This window comes from Myotis myotis, unplaced genomic scaffold, assembly GCF_014108235.1.
Source record: "Myotis myotis isolate mMyoMyo1 unplaced genomic scaffold, mMyoMyo1.p scaffold_m19_p_1, whole genome shotgun sequence".
Taxonomy (NCBI): Eukaryota; Metazoa; Chordata; class Mammalia; order Chiroptera; family Vespertilionidae; genus Myotis; species Myotis myotis.
In genome coordinates, this window is record NW_023416313.1 from 105,548,256 (window position 1) to 105,568,375 (window position 20,120).

The 20,120-nt window shown below is 42.9% G+C and overlaps 1 protein-coding gene across 1 annotated transcript; it reads right to left on the bottom strand.

The window, feature by feature from the left end:
- Window positions 1–7,810: 7,810 nt before the first annotated feature.
- On the bottom strand, window positions 7,811–13,381 carry FSCB (fibrous sheath CABYR binding protein). Its single transcript, XM_036331405.1, has 4 exons — window positions 12,122–13,381; window positions 11,183–11,407; window positions 10,610–10,999; window positions 7,811–8,749 (listed from the first exon to the last, which is right to left on the bottom strand). Exons 1-4 carry the CDS (start codon window positions 13,379–13,381, stop codon window positions 7,811–7,813), a joined length of 2,814 nt encoding a protein of 937 aa, XP_036187298.1.
- Window positions 13,382–20,120: the final 6,739 nt, after the last annotated feature.

The following is a 20,120-nucleotide window of genomic DNA, read 5'->3' on the forward strand; positions in this document are numbered from 1 at the left end:
TTGGAGAAAGAATATCATTACAGACCCTACAGACATAAAAATGGAAGAAATCTTACAAGAAATAATACAAATAAACCTATATTTATTAAAGAATTAGAATTTTTACTTAAAAACTTTCCCATAGGAATTTTACTCAACCAAATTCTTGCTTGGAGTCCAGACAAGATGATAATATATCAAGTTCCTGAATGTCCCTCATCCCACAGATGCACCAAGTATACAGCTACATGTAGAGTAATCCCCTCTAAGAGAATTTCATAAACTAGCAAGAGACTCCTACACATCAGGTGAATAATAAAGTACTTGAAATAGGTAGGGAAGTCTGAGATACACTCTTGCCATAAACCCTACCCCTATACACGGTCATACAATCAGAAGAGGGACCCCAACTCCAGCTTCTTCTTGAATAGTGAGGATTTGAACCAGACATCTAGTGCCCCAACTTTTAAGGCTGTCACTGAAGTTGGGGGCCTCAAAATGTCCTAGCTTTGAAAGCCAACAAGGTTTGCCAGAGGACTATAGCAAACAAGCAGTTGTCAATCATATGATCATCCCAGTAGAAGCAGAAAAAGCATTGGACAAAATCAACATCCTTTCATGATAAAAACTCTTAGCAAATTATGTATAAAAGGAGTGTTCCTCATCATAATAAAGGTCATGTATGACAAGCCCACAGCTAACATTATACCTAATGATGAATAAAAGAAATCTTTTTCTCTAAGATCAGAAACACCTGTCAGAATGGCTATCATCAGAAAATGAACAAATACTAGTGCTGGCAAGGATGTGGAAAAAAGGGAACCCTCATGGAACCCTGGTGTTAATGCAGATTGGTGCAGCCACTGTGGAAAGCAGTATGGAGTTACCTCAAACATTTAAAAATGTAACTGCCTTATGACCCAGTAATTCCACTTCTGGGAATTTATCTAAGAAGTCAGAATCCCTGATTCCAAAGGATATATGCACTCGATATGTTCACTGTGGCATTATTTACAATAGCCAAAATATGGAAGCAACCCAAGTGCCATCAGTAAATGAGAGGATAAAAAAGCTGTGGTACATTTACACAATAGAATACTACTCTGACATAAAAAAAGGAGGAAACCTTACCTTTTGCAACAGCATGGGCGGACCTGGAAAGTATTATGCTAAATGAAGCCAGTCGGAGAAAGACAAATACCATATGAATTCACTTATTTGCGAAATCCAATGAACACAATAAACTAACAAACAAAATAGAAACAGACTCATCGCTGTCAGAGGGGAAGAATGAAGAGAGCTGGGTGAAAAAGGTGAGGGCATTAAGGAAAAAAAAACCTCATAGGTACAGACAACAGTATGGTCATTACCAGAGGAAAGGGGAGGTCAGGGAAGGCATGAGAAGATAAAGGGGTGATAGAAAGAGACATGACTTGGGTGGTGAATACACAATGCAATATAAAGATGATGCATTATAGAATTGTGCACTTTAAACCTATATAATTATATTAACCAATATAACCCTAATAACAGAAAATAAATAAACAACAGAAATTCCTACTCCCTCTATTTTTATTCAATACTAGAGGCCCGGTGCACAAAATTTGTGCATGGGATGGGGGGTTCCCTCAGCCTGGCCTGCACCCTCTCCAATCCAGGACCACTTGCGGATGTCCAACTCCCAGTTTAGGCCCGATTCCTGCAGGATTGGGCCTAAACCAGCAGTCAGACATCCCTCTCGCAATACAGGACAACTGGCTCCTAACCACTCACCTGCCTGCCTGCCTAATGCCTCTAACTGCTCCCCACTGCCAGCCTGATGGCACCTAACTGCCTCTGCCTGGTCGCCCCTAACAACCCCCCCACTGCCGGCCAGGTCACCCCCAACATGCATACGCCTGGGATCCCTCAGCCTGGTCTGTGCCCTCTCACAGTCCGGGAACCCTCAGGGGATGACCTCAGAGGAGCAGGCCTAAGCCAGCAGTCAGACATCCTTAGCTCTGCTACAGAGATGGGAGAGGCTCCCGCCACTGCTGCTGTGCTTGCCAGCCTTGAGCCCAGCTCAGCGCTTCTGGTTGAGTGGCACTCCTCCTGTGGGAGCGCACGGACCTCCTGCATTGAGCATCTGCCCCCTGGTCATCACTGTGCAGCATAGCGACTGGTTGTTCCACTGTTTGGTTGATTTGCATATTAGCCTTTTATTATATAGGATGGGAGGGACTGACAGAGTTCAGAGGGGAGGGGGATCGGCATAGACAAAAGTGTGGTGATGGCCAGAGGTGGGGGGGCTGGGTGAAGGAGGGTAAAGGGGGGGGGGGGATGGGAGAAATTTATAATAGTGTCAACAATAGAATAAAAACAACAATGATATACCACTACACTACACACCTATTAGGGGGAAAAAGATACATTATGAACTATGTATTTACTACTTCGGTAAAATTTAAAAAGAAAGAATTGCAGCATTTTGGAAAACCTGCCTAAAATGATTTAAAAAAGAAAGGGACAGATAGATGCCCCAAGGCTACAGTTATTTGTAATTTATTTTCTTATTCCAAATGAAGTCATTTTTGAACCTTTATTAAATACCCCCCTAAAGTTAGTTCTTCAGGTTAAGTAAACTTTAGGCCTCACAAAACCTGTGTTAGTCCCTGAGGGTTGGGGACCCTAAAGGAGTTGGGGTCCCCAAAGGAGTTTATTCATTATATTTATTTGCTCCTTTTAATTCTTGTTCTAGAGGGAGAGTGAGGACAGTTTTTCACTCAGTAACTTTTATAATAAGAATTGTATTGGAACCTGCTCCTTCTTTGGCTGCTTACGGGTTTACCTTACCGGGAACTCACAGAGACTTTAAGCCCTTTGAACATAGGGACAGAGCTGTATTGTGTTTCTATAATACAAGCACAAAGTTAATGCAACTTTTATAAATACTTGTTGAAGAAATGGATAAATTTCAGTGCCATGAAGCATTACTTTTCCTTCTGCTCCATCTCTTTATTGGGACTTTTGTGCAAAGCATAGGGCTGAAGGGATGTGCAGGTAGAGCGAAGTCAAGTTGCTTCCTCCAAAACCTAGATCCCATACTTTGATTTTACATAGTGGATGCATTTCTGAATGACATTTTGAATTGGGTATATTAGATTTTGCTAATATCAACTCCCTTTACTCATAGAGATTATTTTTAATGATGTTTAAATGTTTTGTACTATGAGGTGAAAATATTTTGCTTATTTCAAGAATCTTTGTGCATTCTTTCTGTAGTAAAGTGCATTATCAACATGGTAAGTTTATTTGGAGGTCTGCTTAAAATGGGGCACACCAGTACTAACAATGACTAATTTGCACACCATGTGGAGTTAGATGGCTATTTGACATACCATTTTTTTGGTCCCTTTGCTCCCACAGCACCTGCTTCAACCAGAGGCAGTGTCCTGACCCTCAATGACCCCTTTGCCATGGCGACCGCAGGGCATCTACTACCTGAGGCCTTGGCAGTCAGCCCGGTGTTGACCTTCCCAAGAGGACGGCAACCCTGCCAAATGGCATCAGGGGCGGGGTCCCGCCAGCAGAGGCAGGGCAGGGAGGCACACGGGGAGAGCTTGCAGGCAGCCAGCTGAACCCAACAGGGTTCCTTCCCTCCTCCTCTCCTCTCCTCCAGTGCCAGCGGCCTCAGAGGGTGGGGAGCCTGAGGTGCAGGTCCTGGCTGGGCAGGCGGGCACCTCTTCCCAGGGTTTTGGAGGGTGTTGGGGGCTGGAAAGTAAGAAGGCTGCCCCCGCCCCCACTGCTGTGTGGGACATTGTGAAGGAGGGGGAGCCCCGGGGCCCTGCAGCTCGCAGCCATGAGTCACCTGACTTTCTGCAGCAGTACCTCCAGTCAGCACTGAGGACATTGGGCAAGCTGGAGGAGGAACACATGGTAATCAGTCTAGTGAGAGACACTGCCTAGCCCAGTGGTTCTCAACCTTCCTAATGCTGCGACCCTTTAATACAGTTCCTCATGTTGTGGTGATGCCTCAATTTCAATGTTACAAATTGAACATAATTAAAGCATAGTGATTAATCACAAAAACAATATGTAATTATATATGTGTTTTCTGATGGTCTTAGGCGACCCCTTTGAATGGGTCATTCAACCCCCAAAGGGGTCGCGACCCACAGGTTGAGAACCTTCAGGGAATTATGCTAAATGAAATAAGTCAGACAAAGACTTATTTGTGATATAATTTATATGTGGACTCATAAAAACAAAGAGTAGAATGGTGGCTCCTAGGAGTTAGGAGGTGGGAGAAATGGAAGATGTTGGTTAAAGGGTACAACTTCCAGTTATAAAATGAACTAGAGGGCCCAGTGCACATAAATTTGTGCACTCAGGGGGGAAGGTCCCTCAGCCCGGCCTGCGGCCATTCACAGTCCAGGACCCCTTGGGGGATGTCCATCTGTCGACTTAGGCCCACTCCCCGAGGGATCAGGCCTAAGCTTGCAGTCAGACATCCTTCTTGCAGCCAGGGAGCCCTCGGGGGATGTCCGACTAAAGGCTTAGGCCCCCAAGGGATCGGGTCTAAACCGTTAGTTGGACATTCTTAGTGTTGCCAAGGAAGTGGGAGAGGCTCCTGCCACCACTTCTGCACTGGCCAGCCATGAGCCAGCTTTTGGCTGAGTGGCACTCCCCATATGGAAGTGCACTGACCACAAGGGGCAGCTCCTGCATTGAGTGTCTGCGCCCTGGTGGCCAGTGCACATGATAGCAACCGGTCATTCTGCCATTCAGTCAAGGTGCATGTTAGCCTTTTATTATTATTATATAGGATGTCCCTATTTCCCCCCATTTGCCCCTCCACCCAGCTCTTGCCCCCTACTTCTCTCTGGCCATCACCATACTGTTGTCTGTGTCCATGGGTTGTGCATATATTTTCTTTGGCTAATCCCTTCTTTAAATTCACTTCTTTAAAATTTTATTTTCAGATAAGTGCTTATAACTGCACTATTATATATTTTCTATTATTTCATTTAGAATTAAGATTTTTTTAATTGAACCATTGTAAATTTTAGCACAATTTAATAAATTATGCTAGAAGCAATTAGGAGGTTTTTCATGTAATGCATACATATTTCAATTAATATTTTATTAATTTTTAGTTTTTTAATAATTTAATTTGAAATAATCTCATACATGTAAAAAAAAACTATAAAATACTACAGCATATTATATGTACCCTTCACCCAATTTCATAGGTGTTAATACTTTAAACATAACCATTATACAACTAAGAAACAAAATTTGGAATATATTTTTCTTATAATCTCTTTAATGTTACTTAATCCATTTACTTTGTTTTTGTTAATCTTCACCCAAGGATAGTTTTCCATTGAATTTTAGAGAGAGTGAAGGGAAAGGGAGAGACATATTGATTGGTTGCCTACTGCACATGCTTTGATAGGGACTGGGGATCAAGCCAGCAACTGAGGTACATGTCCTTGACTGGAATCAAACCTGGGACCCTTCAGTCCATCGGCTAATGCTCTATCCACTGAGCACAACAGGCTGCAGCTTAATTCATTTACTTTTAATCTATATGTTTCTTTATATTTAAAGTGGTGGGGTTTTTTTTGATTCATCCTCATAATCTGTCTTTTAATTGGTGCATTTATGCCCCTGACTTTCAGAGTTACTACCATATCAGGCGGCTTCTGGGGCTTCTGGGGCGGGCATGCCTTGCTGCGCTGGGACCCGCCAATGATGGGGTCCTGGGGCGGCAAGGCATGGCTGGCTGCTGGGGCTTCTGGAGTGGGCCTGCCCTGGATGGCTACATGCTGGCGGTTCACTCTGTCCCGCCCTGCCTGCAGTATGCAAGTTAGCTGCTATCTTTGTTGGTGGTTAATTTTCATATCACACTGATTAGCCAATGGGAGGCATAGCGAAGGTGTGGTCAATTACCATGTTTGTCTATTATTAGATAGGATAAGTTATGGGCATCTGAAGTACCAAATGGTGAGTATATATTATATATTATATACTGTATTATATACTTAAATTAGATCTTAAATTATGTCACCATTTCAAAAAAATTTAATTATGTGAGGTGGTGGATGTATTAACCTCAATGAAGCAAGTATTTTACAATGTTACATATAGCAAATCATCACATTGTACATCTTAAATTTACAGAATAAGTTAATTATATCTTAATAACACTGGAAGGTAAAAAAAATCAAATCCAAAAAAATTTTTTAAAACAGAACAGAAAGCCATAATACAATATCTAAAATTATTTTTAAAATCATTTTAAAATATAGAAAAATAAATTTAACTGGATTTAAAATATCTCAAAAAATAATAAAATAAAAAGGACTTGATATATCAGAAAAACAACCCTCATTCAAGTCTAGAATAATATTTCTCAGTCTCAAATCTGGTCACAATTTTTTAAAAAGTACAACATGTATTCAATCCTCTGTGTCTGTTGGTTTTGCATCTACAAATTTAACCAACCATGATCAAAAACAGTATTTTCAATCAGCTGTATACTTTTTACTATATCATTTTGCATAAGGGACTTATCAATTCTCAGATTTTGTTACCTGTAGAGGGTGCTTGAACCAATCTCCCATGTATACCAAGGGACAACTGTGCTTACAAATTTTATAAATTCTGAAAATTTTACTTTAAAATATCACATGTTCTTGGCTATAGAGGTAATGAAGAAGGTGAAAAAAATTTAATAATTATAAGGCATCAAAGCTTAACAAGGTTTATAATCATCAAATTATCAATCTAGAGTTGTCACTAAACAAAGAAATACACTTACCAAATTGAAATATTTATGAGAATCATTTCATCATTTCAGAACAGTGTAACCAGAACATTGTAGCTAGACAAAATTTTCTCTGAAAAGTTGTCATAATCATAGAAATGAAGATGTCATTTAATAATAGACAAAATAATTCATAATTACTCTTTTAAAATGTTAATAACTTATACTATAGTAATTCAATTTTATTCTAAGTTTCCCTTTGCCACAAGATCAGAGTGCAAAAAAATACAAGCCAAGCTTCTAAAGGTCTCACCGCATTGTAACCTGAAGTGAATTTAAAACTAAATAAGAATATGGCCTCAAGGCAATCTAAGTATATTTTTCTTAATGCTTATACTGCTTTTTAAATACTTCATCTATGGTTATCTTGATTGAAATGAAGATTATTTCCAAATAAATAAATTTCCGTATCTAGACATTGAAATGTAAAATATACAAGAAGATAGGAGTGGAAACAGGATAGACATGTTTGTCTCAGAAGGTATCAATTGGAAAGAGAATAAAGGATATAATGAATTATACTAAGGAAAAGAAAATACCACATAACTGTCAATATGTGACTCAAACTCAAGGAATTTAAAGTAGATAAGAGAACTGAAGAAAAGAAAATGCCTTTTTCACTACAAGCTACATATAGAGAAAATATATATGTCTGTATACTTTACCCTTGTCAACAGGGTTTAGTTTAAATAGGATATTTTGAGTAATTATTTCAATCACACACTTATTTTACATCAAAATAAGTATATACTATACACTCTGGATTGAATGAAAATAACAAGTAATTTTAAACCAGTCATTTTTATTATTCATTTTCCAACCTGCAGGCCACATCTTGGGGTTTCCTTTCATTTCCCTGTTCACAAACCACCTTCCAAATGACTACCATCTTTTAAAGTATGTAGTTCCAGAACCCCCTAGCCTCTGATAGCTAGCTTAGTTAAGATTTCACTATAGCTGTGGAAGAGGCCGCTCCTTTAGTTCTATATGGTTGACACTCTATATTTCAATAGTAGAAACCTATTCAGGAACAACAGGCAATGGAAAAGGCCCTTCAAATTTTGGATTGTCTTTTAAAGTTACTAATTCCGGAACATCTATTGTTATGGAAGATTGAAATTCAGTAGATACACTCTCTACCAGAGCCTCATCTGCAGAAGGTGTTGTAGATGGTGGAGACTGAACTTCATCAATGGAGTGTTTTGAAGAGATATTTGAAATATTGGCCTCTTCAGAAGATGAAAGTTTTGTAGCAACAGAGACCATTTCTGAAGTCGTTTCTTCAGTTGGTGGACGATGAAGTTCAGCAGCGATCTTTTCAGTTGGGGCGTGCTCAGCTGATAGAGACTTAATTTTCACTGGAACCTCTTCTGCAGAGGCCACTTCAGCTGGTGGAGACTTAACTTTCACTGGGGCCTCTTCTGCAGGGACCTTCTCAGCTGGTGGAGATTGAACTTTCCCTGGGACCTCTTCTGCAGAGGCCGCCTCAGCTGGTGGAGACTTAACTTTCACTGGGGCCTCTTCTGCAGGGACTTTCTCAGTAGGTGGAGACTTAACATTCACTGGGGGCTCTTCTGCAGAGGCCGCCTCAGCTGGTGGAGACTTAACTTTATCTGGAGACTCTTGTGCAGGGACCTTCTCAGCTGGTGGAGACTTAACTTTCACTGGGGCCTCTTCTGCAGAGGCCGCCTCAGCTGATGGAGACTTAATTTTCTCTGGAGCCTCTTCTGCAGGGACCTTCTCACCTGGTGGAGACTTAACTTTCACTGGGGCCTCTTCTGCAGAGGCCGCCTCAGCTGAAGGAGACTTAATTTTCTCTGGAGCCTCTTCTGCAGGGACCTTCTCACCTGGTGGAGACTTAACTTTCACTGGGGCCTCTTCTGCAGAGGCCGCCTCAGCTGATGGAGACTTAACTTTCACAAGGGCCTCTTCTACAGAGGCCGCTTCAGCTGGTGGAGACTTAACTTTCAATGGGGCCTCTTCTGCAGAGACCTTCTCAGCTGGTGGAGACTTAACTTTCACTGCGGCCTCTTCTGCAGAGGCTGCCTCAGCTGGTGGAAACTTAACTTTCACTGGTGCCTCTTCCGCAGAGGCTGACTCAGCTGGTGGAGACTTAACTTTCACTGGAGCCTCTTCCGCAGAGGCCACCTCAGCTGGTGGAGACTTAACTTTCACTGGGGCCTCTTCTGCAGAAGCCTTCTCTGTTGGTGGAGACTTAACTTTCACTGGGGCCTCTTCCGCAGAGGCCTTCTCACCTGGTGGAGACTTAACTTTCACTTTGGCCTCTTCTGCAGAGGCCCTCTCAGCTGGTGGAGACTTAACTTTCACTGGGGGCTCTTCTGCAGAGACCTTCTCAACTGGTGGAGACTTAACTTTCACTGGGGCCTCTTCTGCAGAGGCTGCCTCAGCTGGTGGAGACTTAACTTTCACTGGGGCCTCTTCTACAGAGGCCGCTTCAGCTGATGGAGACTTCACTTTCACTGGGGCCTCTTCTGCAGAGGCCACCTCAGCTGGTGGAGACTTAACTTTCACTGGGGCCTCTTCCGCAGAGGCTGCCTCAGCTGGTGGAGACTTAACTTTCACTGGGGCCTCTTCTGCAGAGGCTGCCTCAGCTGGTGGAGACTTAACTTTCACTGGGGCCTCTTCCGCAGAGGCCTTCTCACCTGGTGGAGACTTAACTTTCACTGGGGCCTCTTCCACAGAGGCTGCCTCAGCTGGTGGAGACTTAACTTTCACTGGGGCCTCTTCTGCAGAGACCTTCTCAGTAGGTGGAGACTTAACTTTCACTTTGGCCTCTTCTGCAGAGACCTTCTCAGCTGGTGGAGACTTAACTTTCACTGGGGCCTCTTCTGCAGAGACCTTCTCACCTGGTGGAGACTTAACTTTCACTGGGGCCTCTTCCGCAGAGGCTGCCTCAGCTGGTGGAGACTTAACTTTCACTGGGGCCTCTTCTGCAGAGACTTTCTCAGCTGGTGGAGACTTAATTTTCACTGGGGGCTCTTCTGCAGAGGCCGCCTCAGCTGGTGGAGACTTAACTTTCACTGGGGCCTCTTCCGCAGAGGCCTTCTCAGCTGGTGGAGACTTAACTTTCACTGGGGCCTCTTCTACAGAGGCCACCTCAGCTGGTGGAGACTTAACTTTCACTGGGGCCTCTTCTGCAGAGACCTTCTCACCTGGTGGAGACTTAACTTTCACTGGGGACTCTTCTGCAGAGGCCTTCTCACCTGGTGGAGACTTAACTTTCACTGGGGCCTCTTCTGCAGGGACCTTCTCAGCTGGTGGAGACTTAACTTTCACTGGGGCCTCTTCTGCAGAGACCTTCTCACCTGGTGGAGACTTAACTTTCACTGGGGCCTCTTCCGCAGAGGCTGCCTCAGCTGGTGGAGACTTAACTTTCACTGGGGCCTCTTCTGCAGAGGCTGCCTCAGCTGGTGGAGACTTAACTTTCACTGGGGCCTCTTCCGCAGAGGCCACCTCAGCTGGTGGAGACTTAACTTTCACCGGGGCCTCTTCTGGTGCCTCTTCTGCAGAGACCTTCTCAGCTGGTGGAGACTTAACTTTCACTGGGGCCTCTTCTGCAGAGACCTTCTCAGCTGGTGGAGACTTAACTTTCACTGGGGCCTCTTCTGCAGAGGCCTTCTCACCTGGTGGAGACTTAACTTTCACTGGGGCCTCTTCTGCAGAGGCTGCCTCAGCTGGTGGAGACTTAACTTTCACTGGGGCCTCTTCTGCAGAGGCCTTCTCAGCTGGTGGAGACTTAACTTTCACTGGGGCCTCTTCTGCAGAGGCCTTCTCAGCTGGTGGAGACTTAACTTTCACTGGGGCCTCTTCCACAGAGGCCACCTCAGCTGGTGGAGACTTAACTTTCACCGGGGCATCTTCTGCAGAGGCCTTCTCAGCTGGTGGAGACTTAACTTTCACTGAGGCCTCTTCTGGTGCCTCTTCTGCAGAGACCTTCTCAGCTGGTGGAGACTTAACTTTCACTGGGGCCTCTTCCTCAGAGACCTTCTCAGCTGGTGGAGACTTAACTTTCACTGGGGCCTCTTCCTCAGAGACCTTCTCAGCTGGTGGAGACTTAACTTTCACTGGGGCCTCTTCTGCTGAGACCTTCTCAGCTGGTGGAGACTTCACTTTCACTGGGGCCTCTTCCGCAGAGACCTTCTCTGCTGGTGGAGACTTAACTTTCACTGGGGCCTCTTCCGCAGAGACCTTCTCTGCTGGTGGAGACTTAACTTTCACTGGGGCCTCTTCTGCAGAGACCTTCTCAGCTGGTGGAGACTTAACTTTCACTGGGGCCTCTTCTGCGGAGACCTTCTCAGCTGGTGGAGACTTAACTTTCACTGGGGCCTCTTCTGCAGAGACCTTCTCAGCTGGTGGAGACTTAACTTTCACTGGGGCCTCTTCCGCAGAGACCTTCTCTGCTGGTGGAGACTTAACTTTCACTGGGGCCTCTTCCGCAGAGACCTTCTCTGCTGGTGGAGACTTAACTTTCACTGGGGCCTCTTCCGCAGAGACCTTCTCTGCTGGTGGAGACTTAACTTTCACTGGGGCCTCTTCTGCAGAGACCTTCTCAACTGTTGGAGACTTAACTTTCACTTTGGCCTCTTCCGCAGAGACCTTCTCAGCTGGTGGAGACTTAACTTTCACTGGGGCCTCTTCTGCAGAGACCTTCTCAGCTGGTGGAGACTTATCTTTCACTGGGGCCTCTTCTGCGGAGACCTTCTCAGCTGGTGGAGACTTAACTTTCACTGGGGCCTCTTCTGCAGAGACCTTCTCAGCTGGTGGAGACTTAACTTTCACTGGGGCCTCTTCTGCAGAGGCCTTCTCAGCTGGTGGAGACTTAACTTTCACTGGGGCCTCTTCTGCAGAGACCTTCTCACCTGGTGGAGACTTAACTTTCACTGGGGCCTCTTCCGCAGAGACCTTCTCAGCTGGTGGAGACTTAACTTTCACTGGGGCCTCTTCTGCAGAGACCTTCTCAGCTGGTGGAGACTTAACTTTCACTGGGCCCTCTTCTGCAGACACCTTCTCAGTAGGTGGAGACTTAACTTTCACTTTGGCCTCTTCTGCAGAGACCTTCTCAGCTGGTGGAGACTTAACTTTCACTGGGGCCTCTTCTGCAGAGACCTTCTCAACTGGTGGAGACTTAACTTTCACTTTGGCCTCTTCTGCAGAGGCCTTCTCAGCTGGTGGAGACTTAACTTTCACTGGGGCCTCTTTTGCAGAGACCTTCTCAGCTGGTGGAGACTTAACTTTCACTGGGGCCTCTTCTGCAGAGACCTTCTCACCTGGTGGAGACTTAACTTTCACTGGGGCCTCTTCTGCAGGGACCTTCTCAGCTGGTGGAGACTTAATTTTCACTGGTGCCTCTTCTGCAGGAACCTTCTCAGCTGGTGGAGACTTAACTTTCACTGGGGCCTCTTCCGCAGAGACCTTCTCAACTGGTGGAGACTTAACTTTCACTTTGGCCTCTTCTGCAGAGGCCTTCTCAGCTGATGGAGACTTAACTTTCACTGGGGCCTCTTCTGCAGAGACCTTCTCAGCTGGTGGAGACTTAACTTTCACTGGGGCCTCTTCTGCAGGGACCTTCTCAGCTGGTGGAGACTTAATTTTCACTGGTGCCTCTTCTGCAGGAACCTTCTCAGCTGGTGGAGATTTAACTTTCACTGGGGTCTCTTCTGCAGGAAACTTCTCAGTTGGTGGAGACTTAACTTTCACTGGGGCCTTTTCTGCAGGGGCCCTCTCAGCTCGTGGAGACTCAATTTTCACTGGGGCCTCTTCTGCAGCGGCCTCCTCAGCTGGTGGAGATTGCACTTCAGCAGAGATCTTTTCTACTGTTGCAGGCCTTACTTCAACTACATAGTCATGCTCATATAAAAGTATTGGAGTGTCTTCTTTGATCTGTTGACTAAATGAAGATCTGTTGGTACTTTTCTTCCTAATTTCCTCATTGCTACTTGTTGCAGGTTGAAATTCAGGATGCTCAGTAATTAAAGTCTTCCCTGAGGATTTACGTTTCTGCACAGCATCATTTGACTTTGAAAAAGAACTACTTGGCCTGCCAGTAACTATTTTCGTTTCACCAAAGCTCTTCTGTTCTTTGTCTTCATCTCCAGTATGAGTGGTTTGATCAGATCCATCTAATTTTTGTTGACCTGAGTGTTTGCTTGATGGAATTTCTGCTCCATGAACACTCTCTGGAAACTCAGCAGCTGCTTCTCCAACAGCCGCTGGTTTTTCTTTAGGTACCACTGTGGCATCACCTGGCTTGGGTTCCTTTATCTCTTCAGGAATAATGTCTGTCTGCAAACATTTATCAACCTTATCTTGCCCACGCTTTCTCTTTGTCCAAGTTTGCTGAAGCTGAGAAGATAATCTAAGAGACTCATAGTTGACTCTGCTTTCAGGAATATTACTAATATTAAGGTTAGCTTTGGGGCCACAGGGTTGTGGTATAGGCAAGAGACATTTTATCTCTGATATGTCAGTCTGTTGGGATTTGTCTACCATTGGTTGGCTAGGTCTTCTTTTCTTTCGAATTTCTTGCCTCCCTGCTGAGATAGGCTGATCAGGTTCATCACTTCCTTCCATATTTAAAACTGCTGAATTTGAAATTTACTAACAGCAGGAATCACAATGTACCAAATGGTTAAGTTAAGCCTTTACTTTCCTTCATTAAGTGTTATTCGGTTGAGCTCTTTCAGAAAAAAAAGTAATTTATAAATTACCGAATTCTGCATTACACTTTTTGGACCCCACCTTACTCAGTAAGCATCTTTCTTATTTAGTCTCTACTGTGACTAAATTTCACTTCTAGAAGTTTTCCTCAAGTGTCTATGACATCATAGGCAATTCTCACTACAATGTTCCATCTATGGTATTCCCAGCACTTTTTAACTTGGTAAACACTCATGGGAAATGGCTGCAAGTGAGAGATCTACTTTTGAAACATCAAGTTGAAAAAGAATCTGTCTATCATGGGAACATAAGTAAACTCTAGTAATGCTGCTGTCTAATAACTAAAATTGATGCTTTTGAACTTTCAATTCTGTTCTTTTCATCCTACTATCAAAGACAGTTAAATTGCAGAATTCACGATGCTGCAGGTTATTTTCAATTGTTGGAGAAAACAACTAACAGATATTTGACAATATTCAATCAATGTATGATTTTGTGGTTTGAAAGTTAATATTGTTTGAAAAATTTGAGTTCTGAGGACCATATCCTTGTAAACGCCTTTCTTATGTCTTTAACATTCAGCAACACAAGAATATATATCTATATATATCTATAGATAGATAGATAGATAGATAGATAAATATTCTTCTACTCCATTGTGATATATATATATATATATATATATATATATATATATATATGTGTGTGTGTATATATATATATATATAGTATGCCATGCTAGATATTTTTGTTTTCAACTATTTCAGAAAATAGTTTCAAAGTTTGCCAAATAAATAATGTTGTGTCTAAAGATAAATCAAGTGAAAAAATAATGTATTTTAATGTAATCACTACATATTCTGCTTAACCACATAGAAATGAATTCCCCAATGAAAATTAAAAATTTAAATTGAAGCTTTGAAAAACAGAAACCCCATTTAGCAAACTGCAAATGGCACTATATTCTATTTGGAATATAAATAAAACTTTAACTTATATGTGGCAAAAATTTTACTAGAAAGATGAACATTGGTCAAAAGATGTACAAAAACATATTCCTTTAGTCTAAAGAAAGTTCAAGAGGAGAAAATAGACTTTGAAAATATAGTATAATCAAAAGAGAAAAGGTAATAAACATATTTAAACAATCATTATGACTTCATTAACCTGAAAATATTTTTTTTAAATGGTGGCTCAGTTGGTTGGAGCATTGTGCTGTATACCAAAAAGATGGAAGGTTTGATTTCTGGTGAAGGCACATACCTAGGTATGGATTTGATACCCAGGCAGGGGCATTTGGTTGGCAACCGATCAATGTTTTTCTCTTACATCAATGTTCTTTCTTTCTCTCTCTCTCTCTCTGTTCAAGAAAAAAAAAATCAATAAACATGTCCTATCCTGAGGATTTAAAAAATGTTAATGCTGTATTGCCTCTAGGAAATATAAAAGTATCATTGAATAATTCCCTTTATTTGATACACATTAGTCATAACTATAGCTAGGTTATCTTAGCCAAATAAATGAGGACTTTCCACATTTTTTGACCCAGCCCCTAAAACACTCTCTGTCTCTTGGAAGGGATCAGTGAATATTTGTTCAGTGTCATCATTGGAGGAAAATTATTAGATCGAAGGAACCATTGTTTCAAAAAATTCTGACTGCTTGTCTTTTTTCCCCTTTCTATATTGATTAAGGTATTACATATGTGTCCTTATCCCCCCATTGCCCGCTCCCTGACTGCTTGTCTTTTATCTCAACTACTTCTGCTCTCATTTTTGTCTATTCTACTTCATTGTGTTATATCTTTCAAATAGTCATTTATAATTGAATTGACATAGGTTTTAATAGTATCTGATACAGTTTGAAAACTAGATTATTTATCATCCTCTTTGTGTCTAGTATTCCTTGCAATTGCATCTGTAAAATATTGCATGTGTATTTTATACTCAAGTTTCTGACATTTTATTTAGTATCTTCAGTGTCTATTTTGGGCCCATTTATAACAAGAAATAAGTGTCAAAAAGGGATTATGATAATTGAGTTAATATAACTGCATGTATCAGACTAATTTTGCTGCCACAACTTAAATAAAATTTTACCAAATTTTCCAGAGACATTTAACTGAATTTCTAATTTAGTTAAATTAGCAATTTCCTATTCTTTAATATCTATATTTTTTTCATCCAGGAAAGAATGAAAAGCTTGATCTTTCTTTCTTTTTTTCTGTTTCTTTTTTTTAATTAAATCTTTATTGTTCAGATTATTACATTAGTTACTCTTTTTTCCCACCATAACTCCCCTCCACCCAGTTCCCACCCCACCCTCCGCCCTCACTTCCCACCCACTGTCCTCATCCATAGGTGCACGATTATTGTCCAATCTCTTCCCTCACCCCACACCTCTCCCCCCCCCCCCAAGAATAGTCCATTCCCTTTCTATGTCCCTGATTCTATTACAATAACCAGTTCATACTGTTCATCAGGTTATTTATTCCCTTGATTTTTAGATTCACTTGTTAATAGATGTGTATTTGTTGTTCATAATTTGTATCTTTACCTTTTTCTTCTTCTTCCTCTTCTTAAAGGATACCTTTCAGCATTTCATATAATACTGGTTCGGTGGTGATGAACTCCTTTAGCTTTTTCTTATCTGTGAAGCTCTTTATCTGGCCTTCACTTCTGAATGATAGTTTTGCTGGATAAAGTAGTCTTGGTTGTAGGTTCTTGGTATTCATCACTTTGAATATTTCTTGCCACTCCCTTCTGGCCTGCATAGTTTCTGTTGAGAAATCAGCTGACAGTCATATGGGTATTCCCTTGTAGGTAACTGAGTTTCTTTCTCTTGCTGCTTTTAGGATTCTCTCTTTGTCTTTTGCTCTTGGCATTTTAATTATGATGTGTCTTGGTGTGGTCCTCTTTGGGTTCCTTTTGTTTGGGGTTCTCTGCACTTCCTGGACTTGTAAGTCTATTTCTTCCACCAGGTGGGGGAAGTTTTCTGTCATTATTTCTTCAAATAGGTTTTCAATATCTTGCTCTCTCTCTTCTTCTGGTACCCCTATAATTCGGATGTTGGTACGCTTGAAGCTGTCCCAGAGGCTCCTTACACTATCTTCATATTTTTCGATTCTTTTTTCATTTTGCTTTTCCGGTTGGGTGTTTTTTGTTTCTTCGTATTTCAAATCTTTGACTTGATTCTTGCGATCCTCTGGTCTGTTGTTGGGGGTCTGTATAATGTTCTTTATTTCAGTCAGTGTATGCTTAATTTCTAGTTGGTCCTTTATCACAACATCGAGGATCTCATTAGATTTCTTGAGGATCTCACTACATTTATCGGCGGTCTCACCAGTCTTTTCAAGGGCCTTATTAAGTTTATCGGTGGCTTTTAGACAGTTCTTTAAAGACCTTAAAAGTGTGGTTTTGAACTCTATATCCAGCAGTTTGCTTTCCTCACATTCTGTCGTTTGTGTCCTGTTTCTTTGTCTCGGCATTTTTTATGCTTCGCTGTGTCGATAGAGTTCCTTTCTGTGCTAAGTGTCCCAATTACCTGAGGTAGACACTCATGGTGCACCCCCTTGTGGGCTTTGTGCACAGTCTTGTTGTAATTAAGCCTTGATTGTTGTAGTTATCACTGTGAGGAATTGACCTCCAGGCCAATTGGCTGTGAGAATCAGCTGTGTCTGCAGTGGGAGAACTTCTGTGCTGGAGACACCCCTCTGGGGCTAGACTTGCTTCAATGGGGCTTTGGTGCTCACTGAGTCTTCCCCCTGAGTGTGTCTTTTATTGTTCCACAGAGCTGCAAACTGGATGGTCCCACTCTGACCTCTGGGCTTCCTGGCTCCTGGATCTCTAGGGAGGTGCTAATCTAGCCTTTGCCTGAGGCTATCCAGCAAAAGTCTCCCTGCAGGGCTTGGGCGGGGTGTGTCCCACAGGATCAACAGGGTGGGGTTAGCAATTATGGCTGCTCTCAGTCTTGCCCTCAGAGGCTCTGCTTCTCAGTGTCCCAGTAATTGCTGCAAGCCCCACGGAGAGAAAGCTGCCCTAGGGTTCTGAGCGATGCCAGACAGGCCCGCTTCTCCTGTATGAGTCTGGGTCCCTAGAGGCTCGCCCGGAGCTGGAGCCCAGAGTCTGAGACTCCCTCCCGATTTAAAACAACAACCATGCCCTCAGCCGCCAGCCCGCTCTGCATGCACTCCACACCTTAGTATTTTACTTCAGCACTGCGCCTCCTCTGAGTCTTGGTATGTTTTACTCTTTCCTCCTAGTTGTAGAACTTCCACTCAGCCAGCCTTCCCGTGGTTCTGGATGATGTCCGTTCCGTCTTTTAGTTGTATTTTTGAAGTGGTTTTTCGAGGCAGCAAACTCCGGTGTTTACTTATGCCGCCATCTTGGTTTCTCCCTGATCTTTCTTAATTATACACCAAGCTATCATAGTAAGCTGCCTTTTGCACTAGCTTATTTATAAAAGCAAATTTGCACACCTAAATAATCTGTTAAAATTTACTTGAGATTTCAAATAGAATTATGAAGGATTTCATGTAGCAGTTTCTCATCATATCTTTTAACATTCACAAATGCTCCTTTTGCCCTGATGATCTACCTAACCAACTAATCATTAATCTATGTTGTCAATTTAGGGTTTGATGTTTTACCCCTTGTTCTGGCAACCTCTCATAATTCAGCTCTCTCCACTTCATTTGGTTCACATCTTGAATTGTGTAGCCCAAAAAGATAAGTCCTAATCTCCTGCTAATGTGACTTTATTTGGAAAGAGTCTTTCTGGATATAATCAAGTTAAGATGGTACCATTATAAAAAGAAGAAAATTTTACTACAAAAAGACACAGAGGGAATATGGCCATGTGAAGATGAGGACAGAGATTAGAGTTATGCTTCAATAAAACAATTAACACCCAGAGATAATGGAAGCTGGAGGAAGCAATGAAAGATCCTCCCCTAGAGGCTTCAGAGGGATTATGGCCCTGCCAACACCTTCATCTGGGCATCTACAGCTGGGAGAGAATGACTGTTGTTTTAACCCGGTTTGTGCTATTTTCTTATGGAAACCCTAAGAAACTAATACAACTTCTTTTCAGAGCCTCATATTATTTTAATCCTACCTATCATGCTCTACTTCTGACTCTATCAACCTCCAGGGCTAATTTCTTTATCTCTGACTCAGGTCTGGCATTTAGTTTCACACAATATTTGGCTTATTTCTACAATCATAAAACCAAAGGGATTTACTAAAAGGCCTCTGCCAAATGATTTACATTTAATTTTACCAAAAACAAATTTGTTGAGTGGCACGTAATTTTATTTATAATTTGAATGGTTTTAAAAACTATTATTTTATAGATAGCAGAGATGTTTCAAATCAATATAAACCAAATATCTAAACTGTGACTTATATGGCTTTGTTCTTAATTAAGTAGATCAAAGAAGATGAAGTCTGAAAAATTCCAATTGAATATGACAACTACTAAGTCATTGGTAATTTTAGTAAGAGCAATTTCAGTGTAAGGGTGAAGATCTTTTATAATAAAAGCCCAATATGCAAATTGTCCCCTCAACTGGGAGTTCTACCGAGAGTTTGACTGCTCACTATGATGTGCGCTGACCACCAGGGGGCAGCACAAACATGGCGGGCATTGGCGATGTGGCACTGGCAGTGGGCAGCAGTGGAGGCGCTGCAGTCCCCAATGGACCCTGACAATAGCGGACCGTGGCAGGATGTTGGAGCAGGTGAGTAGGCAGCACCAGGCCAAGGCGAGTGTGAGCAGGGGATGGATCGCCCTGCCGATCACCCTGCATATGGTGATCAGTGGCGGTGGCAGGGTGCAGGAACCCTGGCCCCAACTGATCACCCTGCAGATAGGAACCAGCATCCACAGGCCCTGATTGCCCAACTGGGGCCAGACTCCAGGCTGGGACTGGGAACTGGGTGTGGGTAGCAGCGACCAACTTCCTGCAGTGCCCGGGCAGGGGCTGTGACCTCTTGCCAGCTACATGGGGGCAGGGGTGACAGGAATGGAGGTACGATGAGAGTACAGGGTGTCTGTCAAGCTTGCTCTAACTCCCCCTGCTACCCTCCCCCAGGATGCCAGGGCTCTCATGGCCTCTTCCAGATGAGCCCAGCTGTAGCAGCAAGGACCACAGGGGCCAGTCAGGCTCCCTGTGGGTTCATGCAGGAGCTGATCTGCGAGGCCAGCCAGGAAAGAGCGCACTGCCTGTCCAGCTTCTGTGCAGCACCAATGGGTGGCCTAGAGGCCCATGCTGTGCCCCGGCCTGTGGCAGCCAGCCGCACTTACCGCATCTCTGCAAGGGGACTCTGGCGCCATGACTCAGGCAGAGGGGGGAACATAGGGATTCCGGTGGCCCAGGTGCTGCCCAGGGCCCAGAGGTCAGCTGGGACCTGTCCTTCCATGCCAGGCACTGAATCACTGGCCAGGCCTAAGGACCACACCCATGCACTTATTTCATGAACTGGGCCTCTAGTAGAAGACATAAAATTCTAAATCTGTGAATTAAAAAGCAACAAAATTAAAATATAATAAAAAACATGAAAAATAAGTATGTGAAAATATCACAAAGAACTATACTTAAAATACTAAAAGATCTTAGAAATCAACATAAATATAACAATGAAATATTAAC